Below are 15,645 nucleotides of genomic sequence, written 5' to 3'. Positions count from 1 at the left end.
GAAGACAAAGTCATTCAAAGTTTTTCAGAAAATATACCTTTGAAATCACCTTCATGGGAAAAAAATGTATTCAATATGTAATCTATCTCCTAAAAAGTATAAGATAAAGAAACACCATAATAGTGTCAGAATTGCTTATTTTCCCTCTTCCTGGAACCTGTCATATAGTAAAGATGGGGAAAGGTAAGAGTTATTTTTGTTTTTGTTTCTTTATAACTCCAGGCAGACATAAGTTAAGTACAGTCCTGTTCAGGAGATGTGTTAAAAGGAAGTCAAAATGATGGACAGAAATGCCTCAGACCAATATTGTGGTTACTTTACTCAGAAGACCCATTTTCCCTGTCTTCTTTTTAAACTTACAGGACCCAAAGGCTACCTTTCACCTCCACCTTAGGATCCCTTCCGAAACAGCCCTGTGGAATGTGGTGATTATGAACTAGAACTGAAGGCTACACCTCAAAGGCAAGACACTGAGGTAGGGAGTGAAGGTTTTCGAGCAATTGAGACCATAGGAGAAGGAGCTTCCAAAAAGAAAAACTTTCCTTAGTGACTTCAGAGGGAGGCCACAACTCATGTCCCAAGAGTCAAAAATGTTGACAGAGATGCTCCTGAAATGCCCTGGAATTGCAGGTATTGGAACTGAGAGTTATTGTACAGTAACTGTTTTACTGTGATGCTGATGGAAACTAAGATTCAGGGCTTTTCACTTGCCCTGGGAATAGTGGGTATTTTGGAGAATTATAGAATGTTGTTGGGGAAGGGGAGGCCAAGGTACAATCAGGAACATTTGTAGAGGTGTTTCTCATAAATTTTGTAGAAACCTTACAAAAAAGGAATTTGAATCTCCTAGGCTCTAATATTTGACTGTGGTTTATTTTCTCATTCTAAATATATACTTTCATACCTAATTTTGATTTTTTAAGTTGCCCTCTTTATCTAAAGAGGCATTTAAATCTCAGACCTATCACATGGAAAACACCATATAGGAAGCCCTGGAAAAAACCAGAACCGAATTAAAGGACAGTGCTGTATATTTTGCTAGCTTTACATGAATGACTGACTGGTTATTTAAGTACTACCCACTCAACAACTCCTATAAATTCAGTTGTATTAAAGTTGATACTATGTTATAGTTGCATGGATATTCAAACTGCTGTATCTTCATTGTGATAGATATATTCATATCTTTTAACATTATATTATGTTCTTTTCCTCACTTAAACCTATTTGTTAACCTTTTATTATACCTTGTTTCACACTAAGAACACAATCTACTTTCTTTTTATCTGCCTTTACTTCTCCTTTTATTTTTAACTTTAAATCAGATTACTTTAGATTATCTCTTGTGTATAGTATAGAGGCAGATTTTTCTTTGTGATTTGATCTTTTGTTTTCCATGTGATTTAAATCAAGTTACTTTCACTGCTATCATGGGTATGTTTGAGTCCTTTAATATTTTGTGAAATTATTTATTTTCAATTAATAGATTTTAGTTTCTAAAGCAGTTTTTGGTTTGCAGAAAAATTGAGTGGATACTACAGTTCAGGGAGTTCCCCTATATCTCTTCCCCTGCATACAGCTTCCCCTATTATTAACATCTTCCATTAGTGTGGTATATTTGTGACAATTGATAAACTAATATTGATACATCATCATCATTATTATTATTAAAGTTCATAGTTTGCATTAGGGTTCATTATTTGAGTTTTTCTGTTCTATGGGTTTTCACAAATACATAATTTCATGTATCCACCATTACAATATCATACAGAGAAGTTTTACTGACTGCCTAATTCACTGGGCTCCACCTATTCATGCCTCTCTCCTTCCTCTCAAATCCCTAGTAACCACTGATTTTTTTTTTTTTAGTTTTGTATTTTCCAGAATGTCATATAGTTAGAATCATACAGTATGAGCATGTAGTTTCCTCTGTGTTTTTTCATGGCATGAGAGCTCTTTTTTTTTTATTGCTGAATAATATTACATTCTATGTATGTACCACACAAAGTTTGTTTATCCATTCACTTCTTTTTTTGTTTTCTATATTTCTTCTGTTTTTTTATTTCAGCATATTACAGGGGTATGGTACAAATGTTCAGGTTACATATATTGCCTTTGCCCAACCCAAGTCAGAGTTTCAAGTGTGTCCATCCCCCAGACAGTAGGCATCACACCCATTAGTTGTGTATATACCCATATCCTCCTCCCTGCTCCCATCTGCCTGACTCCCAATAGTATTACTAAGTGTTGATCAGTTAATACCAATTTGATGGTGAGTACATGTGGTGCTTGTTTTTCCATTCTTGTGATACTTCACTTAGTAGAATGGGCTCTAGCTCTATCCAGGATGATACAAAAGGTGCTATATCACCATTTTTTTATGTGTGGCTGAGTAGAACTCCATGGTATACATATACCACATTTTATTAAGCCACTCATGTATTGATGGGCACTTGGGTTGTTTCCACATTTTTGTCATTGGGAATTGTGCTGCTATAAACATGCTAGTTCAGATGTCTTTTTTATAGAATGTCTTTTGTTCTTTTTGGTAGATGCCCCGTCATGGGATTGCTAGATCAAATGGTAGTACTACTTGTACCTCTTTGAGGTATCTCCATATTGCTTTCCACAGAGGTTGTACTAGTTTGCAGTCCCACCAACAGTGTATGAAAGTTTCTAACTCTCTGCTTCCATGCCAACATTTATTGTCTTGGGACTTTTTGATAAAGGACATTCTCACTGGAGATAAGTGATATCTATTTGTGGTTTTGATTTGCATTTCCCTGTTGATTAGAGATGTTGAGGATTTTTTCATATGTTTATTGGCCATTTGTCTATCTTCTTTTGAAAATTTCTGTTCATGTCCTTTGCCCACTTTTTGATAGAGTTGTTTGATTTTTTCTTGGTGATTGTTTTGAGTTCTATATAGATTCTAGTTATCAGTGGATGTGTAACATGAGAATATTTTCTCCCATTCTGTAGGTTGTCTGTTTTCTCTCGTGATAGTTTCCTTGGCTGTGCAGAAGCATTTTAATTTGATCAGGTCCCATTTATTTATCTTTGTTGTTGTTATATTTGTGATTGCTCTTGGGGTCTTCTTCATGAGTTCTTTGCCTAGGACAGCATCTATATAACAGTTTTTCAAACATTTTCTTCTAGAACTCTTATAGTTTCATGCCTTAGTTTTGAATCTATTATCCACCACGAGTTGATTTTTGTGAGAGGTGAGAAGTATGGATCCTGTTTCAGTCTTCTACATGTGGCTGTCCAATTTCCCCAGCACCATTTATTGAATATGGATTCTTTCCCCCAGTGTATGTTTTTGTCTGCTTTGTCAAAGATTGGATGCTATATGAGGATAGTTTTATCTGGGTTCTGAGTTCTGTTCCATTGGTCCATGTCTTTGTTCTTGTGCCAGTAACATGCTATTTTAGTGACTATAACCTTGTAGCATAGCTTGAAGTCTGGTAAATTGATGCCTCCCAATTTGCTCTTTTTGCAAGATTGCTTTTGCTATACGGGTCTTCTCTGGTTCCATATGAAGCATAGAATTATTTTTTCTAGATCTGTGAAAAATTATGTTGATATTTTAATAGGGATTGCATTGAATCTGTAGATCACTTTGGGTAGTATAGACATTTTAGCAATGTTGATTCTGTCGACCCATTAGCATGATATGGTTGTCTACCTGTTTATGTCCTCTGCTATTTCCTTCCTCAGTGTTCTGTAGTTCTCCCTGTAGAGGTCTTTTACCTTCTCAGTTAAATATATTCATAGGTATTTTATTTTCTTTGTTGTTATTGTGAAGGGTATTGAGTGTTTGATTTTGTTTTCAGTTCGACTGTTCTTAGTGTCTAGGAATGCTACTGATTTTTGTACATTGATTTTGCAACCTGAAACTTTGCTGAATTTGTTTATTAATTCCACTAGTCTCATGGTAGAATCTTTGGGGTTTTCTAGATATAAGCTCATATAATCAGCAAAGAACTGTTAGTTTGACCTCTTCTGCACCCATTTGGATGCCCTTGATTTCCTTCTCTTGTCTGATTGCTCTGGCTAGGACTTACAGCACTATGTTGAATAGAAGTGGTGATAAATAGCAAACTTGTCTGGTTCCAGTTCTAAGCTGGAATGTTTTCAATTTTTCCCCATTCAGTATGATGTTGGCTGTGGGTTTGTCATATATGGCTTATATCATTTTTAGGTAAGTCCCATTTATGCGTGTTTGTTAAGCATTCTTCTAAAAGGGGGCTGAATTTTGTCGAATACTCAGCCCAGCCTAAATCCTCCACCTGCCCCCACTGAGGTGTAGCATAATGACACACCTGGAAGTCCCAGGGCCCCACCCACCAACTGAGACACTAGAGTGCCTCTCCAGAAGAACAAGAGCTGGTTACAGGAACCAAAAACAAAACTACAGCTTGCTCCTCCTTGAAAGTGCCTCCTGCTGATAAGGAGGTCAATCTTCACACCTTTTTACTGCATCTATTGACTCATCATATAGGGTATGGTCAAATCTCACCCACAAACACCACCTACTAGCTCAAAGATTAAACAGGACGTGTCATTATCCAAATGAAATTCTAAAGCTAAGAAGAGTGAGCCTGCCCTCAAGCCCCACAAATGCTGTTAGCAGGAGTCAAGGTCCATTCTCTGCTTCTAGGCAAAGCTGCCAGGGAGGGGCTGAAATGGCCGCACTCAGCCAAAAAGTCTTTGTGTGGGAGTGGGGCTGTCTGAGACCTGCACCATTCTTTCCACCCTTCCCTATTCTGTGGTTTCTCCCATGCCTCTGCCAGCAAGCAGGACCTCAAGCCTGCAGATATCTCCTGGCTGTGATGCCGCCAGGAGGTTCCCTGCCCAGGATTGCAGCCTGGGCTGGGCACACGGCCCTCCTATGGGAGGAGGATTGTCCCTCAAGCATGCTTATCTGTCCCTGAAGACACAACACCTCAGTGGACTCATTCACAAATATCCCTTCTGTGCCCCCCGGGCAATCCGATTCGGACCTGGGTATATGGGATCTCATCTGCAGGCCTGGCCCCTGGGCCCTGCAGATCAATTCCTGACCCTGCCAGGGAGAAGAGCACTGGTCTCAAGTCACCCACGGGGTGCCCAAGCTGGATCAATGTCTCTTTGCCTCAAGATTTGCCCCACTTTCCTAGAGTCACCAGGCAAGCAGCACCTGAGAAGGCTGGCAGGTAGGGAGCTCACCATTTGAGTACCCCTCAGTCTGCTGTAGGGCCCCAAAAGGAAAAGCCCCATTCCCTGCAGATGCCTCCTGGTGGTAACTAAATTGTCTCTCTCAGCAGTGGTGGAGAGGGGAGAATGGAGCAATATGGTGCCTGTGGATCAGCTTGGGTCTGCAGGCCGGAAGATGTCCTGAGGGAGCTGGGAGCCTGGTATCCCCTCGGCAAGAGGCTCTCCACTGACTGGGGTCAGCCATCTCTACCCTGGTGTTAGCAGGTCTCTCCAACCACTCAGGAGCCCCCCAGCGGTCTGAGATACAAGGGAGGGGAAAGTTAACAGCTCCACCTACCATTGTTGCTGGTCTCCAAGCCTCTTAGGGGCATTTCTCCTTCCAGTTCTCCTCCTCAACTTCTTCCTTTGGAGTCTCCTATAGTTTCAGACACCCTTCCTTCTGCCCCTCATCTGATCTATGTTTGTCTACCTGTTTATTTATTTTTTTTCTTTCACTTTCCTCTAAAATCATCTATCTTACAGAGACACTCTGGCTGGCAATTTTTCTCATCCACCATCTTGCCCGCCCTCTCTGAGTCTCTTTTTCTAAAAAAAAATAAATAAATAAACAAAAACCAAAAAGGAACTAGGAGCTACAGATGATGGATATGTTAAATTGCTGACCTGTAGTAGTCATTTCACTATGTGTATCATATATATATCAAAACCTCATGTTGTACACTTTAAATTTGCACAATAAAAAGTTCAAACTTTGAAATAATCTTGGAAACACCAATTAAAATAATTATAAAAGACAAAATATCTTTTTAACAAGTGATTTATTTTCTATTTAATACCATTGTGTTGGGCATTTTCATACATTCTTAAATGGGGATAAATTGATGTAACTTTGTAATGCAATTTGTCAGTATATACTCAGAGCTTTAAAATGCTTATACCTCTTTACTAAGTTATTTCCACCTCAAAAAGAATAGAAATGTGGTTATTAGTCACTTGGTGAAATTTTGGATTGTTTTTATTTTTATTTACATGTTTTTTTATTTTATTTTCTATATAATATACAGGTAATATAACATTTAAAAATAAAAAAACTAACCTGGTAATTTTACATGAAAAACTTAGATTCCCTAACAACCAAACTTCTAGGAAAATAATTAAACACTGTATTAGTAAACTATGAAGTTGCACTAGGTTTAGCCAAGACCTTAGGATAAATAATTAAACCTGGTTGAGGTAGGGCAAGGAACACTTTACCAATAAGCACAAGATTAAACTTGCCGAATAGTTGCATGGAGGGAAGGATATTCTTTAAGGAAAAAAAAAAACTTATAATAAGGCTTAAAAACAGTGTTCCTTAAACTGTGATGTAAATGTATATCCTAATTATCTGGAGTCATTTTTTATAATGTGCATCTTTGAGTGCCAACTCAAACCCACTAACTCAAAATCCCTGGGCACAGGGCATAAGTGCCTGCTGTGTACCTGGCTCCAAAGATGGTTCTCATGTGCAAAATTTGAGAACCACATTACAGAAAGTAAAGCAGTATGACATGCTTTGGAAACTGCAGATAATTCAGTGCAAATGAATTATAGGTTACAGAAAATGAGAGCTGAATCTGGAAGGGAATGTCATGGTTCACTCATGAGTAGTCTTAAATGACATGCTAGTGGCTTGGACAATAACGTGAAAATTCCACAGGCCACCATAGAAGAGTTTAAGCAAAGGAGTAACATGATCATAATTGTTTTCCAGAAAAATTACCTTGGCATCAGTATGAATGACTAGATATGGAACAGACATAGACAGGAAGGGAAATTGGGGAGTGTTTCAATTTTTCGGTCATAAGGATGATTGGAATAGATTTAAATAGATGCACTTGGTGACCAATTGAATATGTGGGCGAAAGGAGAAGAAATAATTTTGGATGATTTTGATTCCCACATTGCTTGCTTCCATCTCTAAGTTTATAACTATATTTAGACAAAGATATTTTAAAGCTACAACTCTGCGCTTTTCCACGTTTCCTTATCTTTATCACAGAGCCTATATTTTACTAGAAACATGAAGCTTGTAAAGACAAGTTCCTGCCACTATGATGGAGTCCACCAAGTCATAAGAGGGCTGATGAAGATTAATAGACATCCTTCTGATGTTGATATTTTTAGGTCCACTCCTTCGGGACAGTCTAGAAATTTATCTCTGGATGAACGACAGCTGGAATTTCTACAACTACTATTATAATATAGGTACAGACTCTCTAAAGAATATTCCCTTACTAGATTAGATTTTTAGCTAAGGTCTACAAGACTGTTGGTGGAAATGGCATGTATACTTGGGGGACTGTGAGCCAAGCAATCTGGGAAGCTCCATTGCAGTTTCTGTGGTTGACTGATGTGACAATGTGTGTGTACAGAGGAAACATGAGTGGCTGTTCAGAGTAATTTTTTAAAATAAAAGATTGTCTTATTAAAAGCCATCCCATTCCTAGTTTGTCTTTCTGTGTCACAGAATGAGACATTCCTTTGAATTAGGCTGTCTGGTGAAACCACAATTGTGACTTGCCTTCACACTGACGGTGGTAAGAAGGAGTTTCCCTTTGACTGTGGAATGTCCTATTAAACTAAAATGGCAGAGTTTAGGGGCATTAGAACATTTGTATCAGATGGATCTACTTCTTCCCCATGCTCGACAGAGAGGTGCAAACATAGGCTGAGTTGGGTCTATGACCCCATGAGGGCTTTGGCTGGTGGGAGATAAAAATAGCAAATACCAAATCCAGCTTCCCTTTGGAGATTCTAGGAGGCCCCAGAATTCCCAAAGGCTCTCCATCACTCACTCTGCAACCCAGAGCACACACAAGATCTTTCTGCTATAATTATTTTCAAAAACCACTGAAAAAGTAATAAATACAGGCCTTACTCAACAAAAAACCTTTTAATGGCATGCTTCTTTTTGTCAGGTCTCATATTTTGTGTGTACAAAGCATTATCTTGCCTCCACCCTTTTTAAAAATTGTATTGACTTGTTTAGAGAAACCAGGTATTTGTCCTGCAGAGTGTCCAATATTGTGGAGTTGGCAGTACACTTCCCTTGGTTTCTTATCACTTGCTCCTGTGTCACCAATACTTCTCTGTAATCTGACAATATGATAGTAAGATCTAGAGGCTTGACTAATTTCAGATTCACATTTTTTTCTCCAATAATACTTCATGGAGGGACTGTGGTTCTTATTGCATCATATCAGGAAGCAAATAATGTCTACAGCCAAACTTTTATGGGTGTTAAAATTATTTATGGGTTAGGAGACATTAGCCTGATTCCCCATGACAGTGTTCCCCAAAAACCTTTCATACAATAGTTTCAGTATCTATTACCTACCATTACCTAGCCATGCTTTCATTAGGGGCATTTTTTAACATTTTCATGTATCGCATAGCATAAATTAGGTGGAATTCTATGAATAACTTTCATATACTTTTTCCCCCTATGATAGTTTTTAAAGAATATACTAAAAAAAGGACAAACACTTCACTCTTCCTGTTAATTCATCAGTTTTCTAAAAAATGAGATAATGCCCTCCAAAAGTCACCAAGGAAGTGTGTGTGTGTATAATTATGAACTCAGATTTTTATATATTTATGTATTTATTATATGTTGTAGTCACTATTTCTTTTGATGCTCATATTGTCTCATTTTGGGTCAGTAGGAATTCCTTAAAGTTACTCTCCTGTTTTAGTGATATGATTCATTAGTCTTTGATAACTTCTTTGATTTCTAGAATAAGATGGCCCAGGTTCACCTTAACATATTTCCTGCCCCAGAGCTGGATTCAGAGATTTCTCCTAAGAGCCCTGGTTCACTTTAGTGAAAAATAGTATTGAGAGACCATAATCTGGATGGGAGGTGTACTTATTGCCACTGAGTCATCATTGCTTCAAGGACATTTCAATGGAAAACAGGAAATACATATTATTTTTTGATAAAGTAAATCAATGATGAGTTTATGCTAATATTTCTAATTCCAATTTAAGTCTTTTAATTTATTTAATTTCTTTATTTTTTAATTTAATTTTATGCTTGCATCTCAGTTTCTCTTAACACTGAAAATCTTGACTTCTTAAAAAATGTAAAAACTTATGTTTTGCTATATAACATATAGCATAACATAGTATTCTATATATAATTGGTTTAAAATAACAACACTGATATTACTAATAGTAATAAGACTATTAAATGCATTTTCAAATTTCTTCGGAATTTTTTTGACCCTTAGACTAAATACCTCAAAGATCTATTGCCAAAATACTAATTTTGAAAGTCACTGAAAATAATTATATATCCTTTATGTAGTTATGCCACTATTTGATATTCAATTGGGTTCAATTGCTTTGGTTTGTTTTCAGTGCTTAAAGGAATTGCTTTTTCTTTTTGATTTAATCTTGGTTTTTAATTATGTAAAATATTAACATGGTCCAAGATCAAAACTATAGAACAAGGTACATTCACTTAATTTTTATCTCCATGCCTGTACACTCTTCTTTTCCTTCCCTCCCACTATAGGTAACCATTTTTAATATCTTTATATGTTCTGTGATGTTTGTGTGTGTGTTTATTCATAGGCCCTGTTTTTAAAAATGTATTCTAGGGTCAGTCGATATCCATAGATAGATATTCTGCTCATTCCTCACCCATAATATCTTTGACCAATCCCCTGTTGATGAGCATCTGATTTGTTTCCAGTTTTCAGCATCTGTCAATGTCTTTAGACATATAACTATTTGTCAAAATAACATTGGGATAGATTTTTAAATGAGGGATTGTTCAAACAAAGGTCAAATATATTTGAAATTTTGTTAAATAAGTGTCATACTTTTAAACATGTTAAACTTGTGAAAAAATGTAAGAATTTTGAAAAATATTACAGAAAAAACTTTTGTTGCAATGACCATATTTAATCAAGAATAATTTATTGGTGCAGTTTAATTTATTCATGCATGATTTCTGGTATAATATACATATAAATAAACACCTTAAATAGTACAAAAGCTTTAATAACTTTAGTGGTCTCCAATTCACTATGTCTTAGGAAATAATGTAACAACAGAAAAACTTTTGAAAACCATTTATCAATATGTATACAAAAACATATATATGTGAGTAGAATAGATTGAGAAAAATAAAGAGATAGAAAGAGATACATATCTCCCCTGCCCCAGAGGAGAACATTTCTGATTTTAATAAATTGACTAGCTTTTTAATTCAGTCAAAAAGGTTATCTTTTAAATAAACCCCCTTATTGATTCATCACACTGCAATCTAATAATAAAATCAAAGTGTTGTTAGTAATGTCTACATAATAACACTTGCAATATTTTTTAAAGTGTTAGTAAACCTGCGACTTTGTCTTTTTGGGCTTAAAATATAATCCAACTTTTAAATGCAAAATGAAATACTTGCTAGTTCTTTTTATGCTCAGATATGTTAAAAGCACACGATTATATTACCTTACCCTATTTCAGTTACTATCATATTCAGAAATCAGGAATAGCAACCCCAAGACCTGGGTGCGTCATATTTGCTTTTAAATCTTATGTACGGCAAGAATTTAATCTCATAAATGGTTGAATAGTGAATTAAAAAAGAATAGATTCACATTTGAATAGCAGCTAGTTATGTATAAGAAGTACACAAAAAAGTGACTTTTATCAATAAAAACTGGTGAATAAATCTCTAATGATTTGTCTCCTCATGTTACCATATTACTCTTCACATATAACTATAAAGACAAATAAGCATTCACAAGATGACATACAAAAATTGCTTAAAATTGCTTCTTCTGAATTTTCAGCCTTCTACTGGCAAAAAGCAGCCTTGGCATCTTCTTATTCTTTTCCTTCTTCAAGGCTAAAATCAACAAAATAATAATCAAAATCATATGTCTCCAGTTTGTAGGCTCACTAAAGCACCATTTCCAATATGCTTATAAGCTCACCTCATCTTATTTTTAGTGATTGTAAAGTTGGCTAAACTCATTATATACTGAATAAAATTCTACTTTTAAAATACAAAGATACAGCTACTGTCTACTGTAGCCAGCCAGTATGAGCATTTTGATGAAACTGATTTGCACAAAAGTGCTATTTACATAGAAGTAGTCTAGAAATGGCAATTTGCTATTAGTAAAATGGATACATAAAAATATAAATTTGTTTATGAATTATTTATAAAGGTCGCCTAAAAATTGAATTAAAAAAAACTCACTACCTTTTGCACAAACATGTTTGCAATCTTTCTTGTTAACAAAGTTATTTTCATTCCCTCCGCAGCCAGTGTAAGTGAAGGCCTCACAGGCTTTGTGTCTTGGATTAAAATAATAGCGAGTCACATTAGCAGAGCATATTCCCTCATCTTTTGGACTGTAGCAAAATGATGGACCTTTATAAGAAAGCAAATAGAATTAGAAATGCTATAATACCAGAATTAATAAACTGTGGTGATTACTGAAGTAGCTAAGGAAAATCTAATCCCACAAAAGCCTCATTCTGAATCCAAAATATCATATTAAACCATTTAAAAAGGTGTGCCTCAAATTGAAGACAAACTTACATACTATATATTGGTAATTATACATTTTTATAAAATGGATAGAATTTATGTTTTTGTACCCTTTGAATGGGAAAAGAAACTACACCCAAAATATAGATAAGTCCAGGTAAAAATGGGCTAAATTTCAAAGGATTAACATATAACGAGCCTTGGTAAACTTTCTTGTGTTGGTAGTTTTATTTTAAATGTTTATAATCAGCTCTCCTTCCATTATTAATCAAGAATACACATACCTAATTTCCAAGTAACCACTGTAACTTTACATCAATACAAACAACTTAAGAAAACATCAAGAGCAACTATCTCCCCATTAATTCAAGATTTTGTAAATTTCACCATAGAGCTTTATCAAAGTCTCTGACAAAGCATGGTTTTTTGTTTGTTGAATCTTTTAATCTGTGAGCTTCTGGTGTGTCTGGGGGAAATGTCTGTATTGTCTTTCTCCAGAAATATTAAATACTATGCAAGTAACCCATCATTTCAAGGACGCAATTTGGTGATGGGATAGGTAACAAATGGAGAAGCGAGAAAAGGAATTTGTGCTGCAGTTTGAAATTACTAAAGTAAACAGAAATCTAACCAAATACTTTAGAAATATTCAAGTTTCACCATCTTAATTCTTTAAATATTCCATTATCTCATTTGTATAACTGATTCTGTACAAATCTGATGTCATCACATCCATTAATGAATACTGTAATTTTTTTATGTGTAAATTGAGTAAATGAGAAATAGTTCTAAAGAAGCAATGCAGAAGAGAGAGCAAACATTTTAATTATGGCTTTGTCATTTTTCAGCCCTGAGAACTTAGCAAGTCATTAACTTTTCCTTGTTTGTATCCTTACAATTAAAAATGAGACATAATACTCCCTTGCAGGGTAACTGTAAAGAATGATATCCTTTCACATGCAAAATCATGACAATGCAAATCATGTTAATTTCACATCAAATTGAATTTTTTCACCCAAAAATCTTAATAAAGAAATGAAATAGAAATACTATATTTACTTTTCTTTGGTGCACAGAAGCTCATACAAGTAGTTTCATCTGGAAACCGGTTCTCATTTGGTTGACATCCACCAAATAAGAATTTTTCACATGTCATGGAAGTTAGATTGAAGAAATACTCTTCTATGGATTCCCCACACCGGTTCTCACTGACTTCCAACCTGCAAACTTTGGGAACTTCTAGGGAAAGAAAGACAATAAAGCAGTGTTAGTCAAAAGTAGCTTTCTAAGTATGACTTTCAAAAACTTCTCTGTATTTTCGGAAACAACTAGGGAAAAAAGTCATAGTATTTAGTGCTGGAATAGTAAATCCCCAAAAGAATGCCCACTAATATGGTGATTTAGCTTTTTGTTGTTTCAAACAAAGTGTACCCAGATCTGACTCAGATGTGACATATCTTTCAAGTTTAGTGGAAAGACTGTGTTGTCTCATGGTGTTTTCTGGTTGTTTGTACATATGAAGTCAATCAAAGCTTATTTACATGAACACACACTTCCCTCCGACTGAGTTCCTTGAATGGCAAAGCCCTGTGTTCTGTTACAGGCCTTAACAAATATAATAAAAAATTAAAAATTAAGTAAAATAGAACACAGCATTGTGAATCTCCACCATATTTCTAAACAAACCCAAGATATGTTTGGATATCAGGGAACAAAAGTAAAGTTATACAATTAGCTAAATCACACGTTAATAATAAAATCACACTAAAAAATATTTCACATTGCAAACCGACAGGAGAAAATGGTGTCCTCAAGGAAAGATTAAAAAACTAAACAAAACATAGGTTTGGAACTAATGATAAATGTAGGAAAACACTTATGCTACACTTAGTAGATTATTCCCTTGCATTTATTATACCCTATGGTGAAGTAACAAATCTTCCCCAGAGTCCACATGGCCATTGAACTACGATAAATGTCAGGAGAGAGAAAATGTGTAAGTGGTTGTACTCTCGTGATTACGTTAGAGAAACTGAAAACCATTGGGGCTTGGTTAGTTCTTGAGAAAATTCAAGCTAAAACTTTGGAAAGCAACGTCTGGAAAGCCAGCTAAGTTACTCCCGCCAGCCTTCCGTGCAAAGCGCAGCCCGCCGTGCGTGCGAGCACTTACTGTCTATCCTCCAGCAAGCGTCATCACAGGCCTCCCAGGTCTCGAAATTGTTGGCGTTGCCCTCGCAACCCCCGTACATGAACTGGCGGCAGCTCTGCGTGTACCTGTCGTAGTAGTAACTGGGCACCTGGGCCCGGCAGGGCCCTTCGTCCAGGGGCAGGAGGCAGATCTCCGCGTTATTTCCTACAGGAGGGACAGAGGGAGAGTAGCGAAAGAGGCGGGAAAGAGTTCAGATCTACCTCCTAGGAGGGAGAGGCATCCCGGGGGGTTCTGTCCCCGCCGCTTCCCGAGCAGCGGGGCGGCCTCTGCAGAGAGAGAAGGTGCAAACTTGGGCGGGAGCGGGGCGCGCGTGGCACTGGGGAGAGCGGAGCGGAGAGAGCGGGTGCAGGGCCCGGGAGGCCTGGCCCGGAGGAGGCGCGGGGCAAAGGGAGGCTCCTGGACTGGCCGGGTACCTGTGGGCGCCTGAGCGGCAGCGCCCGGCGCGGCCCAGTTCAGGAGCAGCGGCAGGAGCAGCAGCCCCAGCGGCCGAGCAGGGTCCATGGCGCAGGAGCGGCGGCCCGCGGGGCGAGGCGTCCCGAGATCGCGCGGGGCGGGCGGGAGGAGGGTGCGCGGCTCCTGCCTCGGGGCCGACTGGGTGCCGGCGCGCAGGGGGCCCCGCTTAAGTGGGGCGAGCGTCCCGCCGACCCCCGCCGGCCGGGGGCGGAGTCTGCATGCAGGGCCGGCTGATTCACAGGCTGAGGCTGTGACCCCGGTGCGGAGGAATTCCCCTCCGAGTTGAAAAGTTGAACTTGGCCTCCCAAACTTTCTCCTGCAGCCCGGCGGGGATGCCCAGATGGAGCGTTAGTGTCAGTGATGGGAAGTCCGCGAGCTAGGGGGAAATGACCTGCGGGATGACAGAGCAAGGAAGAAGCCCCAGTCCGCAACTTGAGCGCATGAAGTCCACGTGTTCGAAGGGCCAGGAGAAAGTGTGAAAGTCAGGGGTCTGAGGGGAGCCAGGTTCTTTGCAATAGACCCCTTAGGTTACATCAGAAAGTTAAATGTGTTTTTATGTAGACATATATATCTCCATCGAGTTCTACTTTACATTTAATAAAAGGTTTATAACATATATTAAGTGTACAGTTTGATGAAATTTAACAACTGGAGAGCAACCACTCCAATCAAGAATTAGAACAGGCCGGGCGCTGTGGCTCAAGCCTGTAATCCTAGCACTCTGGGAGGCCGAGGCGGGCGGATTGCTTGAGGTCAGGAGTTCGAAACCAGCCTGAGCAAGAGCGAGACCCCGTCTCTACTATAAATAGAAAGAAATTAATTGCCCAACTAATATATATAGAAAAAATTAGCTGGGCATAGTGGCACACGCCTGTAGCCCCAGCTACTCGGGAGGCTGAGGCAGGAGGATTGCTTGAGCCCAGGAGTTTGAGGTTGCTGTGAGCTAGGCTGACACCAGGGCACTCACTCTAGCCTGAGCAACAAAGTGAGACTCTGTCTCAAAAAAAAAAAAAGAATTAAAACATTTCCATCATCACAGAAAGTTCCCTCGGACCCTTTCCAAAGTCAGTCCTTCCATCTTCGGGCTAGCGGCAACCACTCTTCAGATTTCTATCACTGTAGATTAGTTTTGCCTGATCTTGAATTTCATATAGATGGAATCATAGAGTATGCACAGTGTAGTACTTCTTTCAACTACTGTTTTTGAGATACACCGGTGTCATTGCAT

At 38.0% G+C, this 15,645-nt stretch overlaps 1 protein-coding gene across 1 annotated transcript; it reads right to left on the bottom strand.

Annotated features, from left to right (window-relative positions):
* Window positions 1–10,131: 10,131 nt before the first annotated feature.
* On the bottom strand, window positions 10,132–14,723 carry TFPI2 (tissue factor pathway inhibitor 2). Its single transcript, XM_012757178.3, has 5 exons — window positions 14,378–14,723; window positions 13,926–14,108; window positions 12,815–12,994; window positions 11,465–11,635; window positions 10,132–11,104 (listed from the first exon to the last, which is right to left on the bottom strand). Exons 1-5 carry the CDS (start codon window positions 14,463–14,465, stop codon window positions 11,022–11,024), a joined length of 705 nt encoding a protein of 234 aa, XP_012612632.1. The 5' UTR covers window positions 14,466–14,723; the 3' UTR covers window positions 10,132–11,021.
* Between the last annotated feature and the right edge of the window lie 922 nt (window positions 14,724–15,645).

This window comes from Microcebus murinus, chromosome 9 (assembly GCF_040939455.1).
Source record: "Microcebus murinus isolate Inina chromosome 9, M.murinus_Inina_mat1.0, whole genome shotgun sequence".
NCBI classification, from domain to species: Eukaryota; Metazoa; Chordata; class Mammalia; order Primates; family Cheirogaleidae; genus Microcebus; species Microcebus murinus.
This window is presented reverse-complemented; position numbering and strand designations above follow the sequence as displayed.